Here is an 8,995-nt window from a genome sequence, read left to right on the forward strand (position 1 = left end):
AGTTTCTTATCTAAATTAAAATTTGAAAAAATTAAAAATTCTAGGTGACTAGATTTTCTAAAAATATCTATGGATCTTGAACTTCTTCTTACCTACTAAATGATGTATTTAGTTTAATTTTATAAATTGTATAAAAATTATTTAAAATCTCTCAATTCAAATAGTATTTAAATGAATTAAATTTTTTAAAAAGAACCCTAAATATTTAGTAAAATAAAAAATAGGGATGTTTTAGTAATTAACCCATTTGTTTATTATATGTAGCAATTCCGGCATACAGGATTCAACTTGCTCTGTCTGGTCTACGTTAACATTTGCTTAAAACAGTTCACAGAATTAATAAAACTTGCACGGCCGACATTTTGGACAACCACATAATCCATTGGAAAGGAACTCTCTTTGTTCTTGCTAATTAGTAAGCAGTAACTCTTTTAAATACCCCTAGATCTCACTCAAACATTAATTATTCATCACCATCTTCATCTTCTTCTTCTTCTTTCTACTTGCACCAATTTTTTTAATTCCACTTACCGTAGAAAATGGAGCTGGAGCAACCCATTTCAAGAGAGACCTCTGGTACTGTCCATGAGATAAACTCAACCAGCATCAGAAATGGTCCTTCAAGATCAACTAACTCAACAAGAACAGTCAGTTCTGCATTATCCAGTGATCTTTGCAATCGATCCGAGTCGTTCCGGACGCTCGACATAGGTGTGCCAAAGAGCATTTCGTCTGAGAGAAGACTCGCTTGGTTGCGCTCTCAGATCATAGGGGACGATGTAGAGTTTGAATCTCCCTTTGGCAAACGAAGACTAACTTATGCTGACCATACTGCCTCTGGCCGCTCTCTTCATTATATCGAGAATTTTATCATTAACAATGTTCTTCCCTTTTATGGTAATTAATTTCTTGTTTCCTTCACCCCTTTTATATATATCCTTTTCTTGATTTCATTATTTCTTTTATGGTAATTTCTACAAAAATAAAAGAGCTCTGTATATTTTGGGTGAAGGTCTCAAATTTTATAACTCTATATATCTTTTTTTTTATAATAAAAAAGTTTATTATTATTTTAAGTATAATTATTTGACCTTTGAGTATTCTGATCGTTTACTTCCAGTTCCAGACAAAACCTATCATTAAACAGTTGATCTTTTTGACTTTATTTTATTATATTTCTGAATTTTTTTTATTCAATTAATCTCTTATATTTTTAATATTTGTATATCTTTTACATATATTTTATAAAATTAACATAATTTATAAAATTTATATATTTTTATTCTTATTTAATTATATAATATTAAAAAACTAAATAAATTTAATAATTTAATAATACAAACCTGAAAAATTAAAGATTCAAAAATTGCATTTATTACTGATAACTCTTTGAACTTCTTACCAACTTAAAATGCTTACCAAGTTTCTTCTGATTTAGATTTTTCTTTCATTCTTTTTTTTTTTTTTGTATCTTTTTTAGTGGAAACTTATTCGGTGCATTAAATTCCATGTACGTATAAGAGCACGTTTCACCAGAGTAGTTAGAGATACTGTTGTCGGTACTCAGAAATTGTTAGTATTTATTTTACTTATCAGTAACAAAAGTCTGATGGATCCTATTAGTGATCACTACTAGAGATGGATCCTATTAGCGCCGCCACGCCACAAAATTATGAATGGGATCCTTTTATATTACCCCCTTTATGACAGTGGTTATGATGCAAGAATTTATATTCTAATACTTTTTTAATCACTAATATAAATATGCACACTATTGCCCCCTCATTATTGCATCAGGGTAAAAGTATTTCCTCGAAAAGAAACATTAGGCAATGAATTCTTTTTACTTTAATTTTAGACAATGGCCAGTGACAACCCAAATTTGTATATTTATAAAGTGCATAAGTTATTGTCCAAGATCGTATAAATAAAATAGTAAAAATCTCTTTTTATATTTAGTATCCAGCTACATTCAAACCTTTCATATTAACTCCTGTTTGCTGTTTTGGTCTCATATATATATTCATTTGTCGTAAGAATTAAAAGGAAAATGTGTGCTTTGATGTAGGGAATACTCACACATGTGACAGTTATGTGGGACATAGAACAACAAAAATGGTACATGAAGCAACACAATACATAAAGAGAAGCTTAGGTGGTGGAGAAGAAGATGCAATCATTTTCTGCGGCTCTGGCACAACGGCAGCTATTAAACGTTTACAAGAGGTAATGGGGATTGCAGTGCCATCAATTATGAGAGATAGGATAATTAAATGCCTGAGCAATGAAGAGAGATGGGTAGTCTTTGTTGGACCCTATGAACACCATTCCAACCTTCTTTCCTGGCGACAAAGCTTAGCTGAAGTGGTAGAGATTGGATTAAATGACAGTGGGTTAATAGACATCGAAGCTCTTGAAAAGCTTCTTGATTCGTATCGGAAAGCCAATCGCCCGATTTTGGGATCATTTTCGGCTTCTAGTAATGTTACTGGTATTTTTTCTAAAACAAGAGGACTTGCTCAGCTTCTTCACCGATATGGAGGGTTTGTCTGTTTTGATTTTGCAGCCAGGTACAAGAGTTTTTCCAAATGCTCTTCTTTCTTTTGCTTTTCTATTCATTTTCTTTTCTTCTCTAATATAATACATCGTGTCGTTTAATCGGATTATATTACAAATTGTTAGCCCTATGAAATGAAACAAAGCGAGAGGCAGGATATTTAAGTACATTTTTAATTTTATAAATATTAAAACTTATATGTATTTGGATAATATATTATATATTCTTACATTTATGTTAAGGATTATGCATAACAAATATTTTTTATTGAATACTTAATAATAGAAGTATTTTTTATTTCATGTAATGTAATATATTATTTATATTAATTTTATAAGAATTTAAGTAGAATCGAAACTGGATAGGGAAGAGAGATTTAATTTTATTTATGCCTTAATATAAAATGAAATTATTTTATCAAATTCAGAATAAAAATGAATTTCTGTTGGAACAGATTGGATTTTGCATTAACTAATTTATATATTCAAGTTCAAAGCACCATGTATTTAGCACATATATACATTTAGAAAAGCTCTCTAGATGCTTGCTACTCTCTTTTTTTAATTGTCATTGTAGTTCTAGTTATTCCTTTTATTATGTTTATTTTCTCTATGCTAATGTTATTTTTTAAAATTTTTTAAAATCTTTTAAAATTTAGAGTTATTGTTTTTTTATTTTCTTTAATTATTTTTTTTTGTTTTTAAGTTATTTTTTGATTGTTTTCAATTTTTTAACTTGGTTTTTAGTTTTCTCAGTTTTTTTGTCATTTTTTTCTAAAAACAATAGGAAAAAATTTAAAATAAAATAGCTTTAAAAAGAGAAAAAAAAACAAAATAACTGAAAATTAATCTAAAAAAATAGGAAGAAACTAAAAAAACCACATTGTAGATCTTTTTAAGAAGAATTAAAACAATATTTTGAAAAAATAAATTACCTAAAAACAACCCGAAAAATTATCAAAAATTAACCGTATATTTTAGAAAAGAATTAAAATTATATTTTTTATATTTTAAAACAGTAAAAATAAAAAATTATAAAAATATATTTTTAATCATAAAATTATAAAAAATAAAAAATCATAATCAGAAAAATTAATATTATATTTTTAATATCTTAACACAGTAAAAAAAATCATAAATTTGATAAAAAAAATTAAAATAAAATGGGTATTTCTGATTTTTTGTTATTTTCTTATATACACAGTGGACCATATGTAGAGATCGACATGAGATATGGGGAGGTTGATGGGTATGATGCAATTTTCCTAAGCCCACATAAGTTTCTCGGAGGGCCAGGATCGCCTGGAATACTTTTGATGAGCAAAGCCCTTTATCAGCTGAAATATTCTCCCCCATCAACTTGTGGCGGCGGAACTGTTTGTTATGTTAATGGCTTCAATGACAAGGTCAGTCGTACACTTGAAACTTACTGAGAAATCACATATGTCTAACAATCGTCTACTTAAGATGAAAGTTGAAAGTTGAAAGTTGAAAGTTGAAAGTTGAAATTTTCTTTTAATAATTTATATGTCCAATATGTTAGTATATTAGGTGAAAGAATTTCTTTTTTATAAAGACTTAAAAAGAAAAGTTTTCAAATTTGAAATTTTGAACTTTCAACGCAAGTGTACAGCCACCAGACAATAAATATATATATATATATATATATATAACGTAATTAATTGTCCATTTTTATTAGTTTTGTGATAGAGGTATTGAGAATTTATTAATTTCTTGAGGAAATGAATAATTATGCGATTCCATAATTATTATTTTATTTTATTAAAATATTTTACTATTTTTTGGATAGTACCGGAAAATAAGAATTTTATGGTTTTTTTTAATATGTATCTAGTTTTTAGATATATTTATTTTTTCGCTTTTGATAGTAGGTAATACTTTTATTTGTTATTTAAGTTGTATATTTTTTTTAGTTGGTGCGAGTCTTATTCAGTCAAATATTAAGTTAAAAATAATTTATTTTAAAAATTATAGGTTAATTTATTTTAAATTATGTGCAATATAGAAGGTCTCTAAATTTATATTAACGAGGAATAAGAAATTTATTGTTTTTATATAATAATAATATATGCAGGACACATTATATTTGGATGACATAGAGGAGAGGGAAAATGGTGGAACACCACAGATAATCCAAACAATTAGAGCGGCATTGGCATTCTGGGTTAAAGAGTACATAGGCTACAATGTGATTGAAGAACAAGAGAAGAATTACATATCAAAAGCATTAGAAAGAGTCAAGTCGAACAAAAACATATGGATTTTGGGAAACACAAGTGCCGAAAGACAAGCTATATTATCATTCCTCATATATTCTACCACAAATTCTTCTTCTTCTTCTTCTAAAGATGAGAGTAGCAGTAGCAGTAGTGAGTATAGAGATGGAAAAGTAGATGATCTTTACATGTGGGCAGAAACAGGGAACAAGAGAGATAAGCCTCTTCATGGAGCATTTGTTGCAAGTTTGCTTAATGACTTGTTTGGTATCCAATCTAGAGGTGGATGTGCTTGTGCTGGACCTTATGGTCATGTTTTGCTTGATATCAGTGAGGCTAACTCCCTTGCTTTAAGATCTGCCATACACCAGGTAACTAAATATCCGACACTCCGTTTGTTTATGTATATACTTAAGAGAAATTCGTAGAAGAATTAGAATCTTGTTCACAAAGAAAATTATGAACTTTTTACTATAATTATACGTATAGAATTGATTATGATATATGATAGGCATAATGCATATTAAACACTTAAAATTTGATTATTTAATCACTTTAACACTTCAATTTTCATTTAATCTAACAAACATCTAAACTCTATTTTTATAATCTTTTTAAACACTTCTAATTTTTTTTTATAATAATATTATAACACCTATATGCATATGTGGACATATTGAATAATAATATATGTAAAAGAAAACATTTAAATATCACAAAAAATATTGATTGATGTATCTATTCATGTTAACTCGATATTTAAAATGTTAAAATAATCAAATGATTAAAATTAAAGTCTCAAATATATATTTGACCTATATCATAATTTTTAATTATGGTTGGTCAATAGTCATTATACAGCAATCATGCCACACAATAATGCCGCATATATTATAATTCTAATGGAAAGTCTATAATCTTCCATGGCCAACTGGATTTACTCTTTTAACTTTTATCGTAGAAAGATTTGTGATTTTACTTGGACAAATGATTGCAGGGATACATGGGAGCAAAGCCAGGATGGACAAGAATTAGCTTTCCATACTACATGTCCAACCAAGAATTTGAATTTATAATGGCAGCAGTGGAATTTGTAGCCATTTACGGCCAACGTTTTCTACCATTGTATGGCTTCAATTTTAAAACTGGAACTTGGTATTTCAAGAAAAAGGCATTTAAGGACTTGTTAGTAGGAAAAGAGAACAAGTGCAATACCTTTCCCATGGCAGCTGTTGGTGGAGAGATTATAAATAAGTATGCTTCTTATTTGGAAATTGCCAAACACATTGCTAATTTGCTTCCTAAGTTCCCTTCTTCACGTAAACTTCCTGAAGACCTAGATTATAATCTTTTGTATTTTCGAGTGTAGCTAGTCAGACCATTACCTCTTGACTTTTTGGCAAAAGATAGGGTCCTTTTCCTTTTCCATTATTGTTAAGAGGATCATATATATATATATATATATATATATATATATATATATATATATATATATAAAATCTCTCACAACCCATTTTTTACAGTTTAGGCTGTTGGCACTTCGCTCACCGCTACTACATGAATCATTTTTTTTTCTCTAGTTATTAAGATGTTTCAGTTTGCCAGATTGTCTCTTGCCTGCCCATGAATTTAGCAGCAGTTTGAAAGGTTGACCTATTTGGAATCTCCGGATATACACTTATTTTTAACTCCTCGAAGCATTTCATTGCTTACTACGCCATTTCTTGTTTCTGGATATCTAAGTATCCACCGTAAGCCTTTCCTCATTTGAATCTTGCCCTTAACTTTAAGGCTATACCATCCTAAGGTGTTGCTAAATTGAAGGATTTTATCAATGCTCATGAATGATAAATTGATAAATCATAGATCGAATTGTCGATATATATATGTATATAAATTATTATTTGTAGTTTGATGGTAAATAAAATTTCATTATTACTTGTGATTATTATCACCTTATCTTTCTTCAAACATTAAGAATTGATTTTTCATTTTTTTTTTCTCTCTTCAAAATGATCTATTTAAATTGATTTTGTATATTGTTTCAAATTATATTTTCCTTTTGAAATTCATAGAGTAATGATATAAATTATTAATAGTAATAATTTCTCCTATTATAAAATAAAACCTTTAATAAATTCTTAGAAAGACAATCTACCTATTACATTATCCATAGACACATCTAATAAATTAGGCCACAATAGTTAGAATAATCAATTTTAATTATGCGTTTAATTAAATACCTATTATTAAGTTTAAATTAATTATCTCAGGTATGTGCTATAATTAATTAATGTGCCTTATTTTTATTGTTTTCATAGATGATAAAGAAAACAGTATCAATCAAAGATTTGAGAAATTTTTAAGTAGATTTAGTCTGATTATATCATCTATAGACAAAACTAGTTCCATTTTAACACATGTCATTGTTTGTTAGGTGTAATATTTTATTATAAAAAAGCTGTCTTTAGTGAAGAAAATTTCCGTCATTAAAGAAATAAATTAGGTCGTTGTTTCATTTTAGTGACAGATGTCATCTATCACTAATTCGTTTGCCAGTAACTTTTTAACAATTGCATGTGATTCGTGGTTGAAACTAGCAATGGATATTTGCATCGTTAAAAGGGATTAGTGTCGTGGCTAGAAGTTAGCTTTTTGTCCATCTACAATAATTCAATGACAATATTTCATCATTAATATATTTTTTAATTAATTAAATAATTCATTGCTAAAAGTAAAAGAATATTTTTAATAATTTAATTTTCTACTGCAATTCTATCACTAAATTTATTTTTTATTCAATAAATATTATTATTTTTGTTGCTAATCCGTCGATAAAAGCAGAAATATTTTAATTATAATGATAAATTAAAAAAAAATACTTGAATTGTATTTAATAGATTATATAATAAATTAAATAAGAACAATAAAATTGGAGAAAATATTTAATATTATTAATATATATATATATATATATATATATATATATATATATATATATATATATATATATATATATTGTTTGGAATGGGGTATGTAATCCACTTTAGAGTTTTATTCAAAGGTTTGTAGTTGATCGCCAATCTAGGTGTTCCTCTTTCTATCTCACTATTTTTGTTGATATAGAAGGCTGCACACGACCAGAGGGATCTGGATTTGGTAATTAAAACTTGTTAGTCTCACCAATTGGTATCAGAGCCAACAGGGTTCCTGGGAAGAAAGGATTATCTGCATATAAGAGATTTTAAAATCATTTTAATCTGTATTATATCTCTGATAAACAAACTTGTTCATTTATGCACAGTATTAAGTCCCGTCTGATTTAATGGTAGTAAATCTGGTGGCTTGGTCCACGTTTGTTTAGAAAATTATCTTGATTTGTTTTAAAATGAATTTAGAACCTTTTTTCTGCAGATCTTCTTCTTTTTCAAACTCTTCTACCTCTGAGTCTTCAAGGTCTAAAGGATTAGTAAATAGTGAGGAAATCACTATTGAAGATTTTTCAAAGCATATTGATGATTGGGAAATACCCAAGATTCAAAAGAAGCAAATCTATGAGTTTTCAAAGTTTTCTCGATTCAAAACTGATTTTACTATCAAAACTGAAGAAAGAGATATTCAAATTTCAAAGCCTTTTGAAGAAATTTATCTTTTGAATCCAAAGACTCTCCAGAAGCATAAAGAAAAAGACTATAAATACATTTATATAGGCCTTGTCCTGGTAGGAATAAAACCCCTTACCATAGATGGTTTAGATACTTCCATCTTAGCAGTCCTTAGAGATGCTAGGTTTACAAATTTCTATGATTCTTTATTAGGTACTGTTGAGTCAAGCCTTAATAAATGACCAATTTCTTCCAATTGTTTTCCAAACATTACAATTTCTTTAAATGAAAAAAATATTTTAAAGAGCATTGTTCTCCAAATAAAAACACATAATTACAAAATGCTTGAAGGATCTATTCCGATAGCATTGATTTTCAAAATACATTACAAAGCCATGATTTCTGCTTTTGGTTTGAAACACAAACTCCACTCACTAAAAGGAGAAACCTTATTCCTTCAAACAGATCTTTCCAAATCCAATACAACTATTCAAAAAACTATTCAATGGAAGGATATCACTCTTCTAGAAGAATGGATCCTTGAAGGTGCAACCCAACCTGAATCACCAAAGCAAATAGAGCCAAATACAAATCTCA

At 28.1% G+C, this 8,995-nt stretch overlaps 1 protein-coding gene across 1 annotated transcript; it reads left to right on the forward strand.

Moving 5' to 3' along the window:
- The first annotated feature begins 289 nt into the window (after positions 1-289).
- Positions 290-6,453, forward strand: LOC8259158. The gene is made up of 5 exons (XM_015718067.3): positions 290-897; positions 2,069-2,570; positions 3,761-3,962; positions 4,652-5,164; positions 5,791-6,453. Exons 1-5 carry the CDS (start codon positions 540-542, stop codon positions 6,160-6,162), a joined length of 1,947 nt encoding a protein of 648 aa, XP_015573553.1. The 5' UTR covers positions 290-539; the 3' UTR covers positions 6,163-6,453.
- The last annotated feature ends 2,542 nt before the right edge of the window (positions 6,454-8,995 follow it).

The sequence above is a fragment of the Ricinus communis genome, chromosome 7, assembly GCF_019578655.1.
Source record: "Ricinus communis isolate WT05 ecotype wild-type chromosome 7, ASM1957865v1, whole genome shotgun sequence".
Taxonomy (NCBI): Eukaryota; Viridiplantae; Streptophyta; class Magnoliopsida; order Malpighiales; family Euphorbiaceae; genus Ricinus; species Ricinus communis.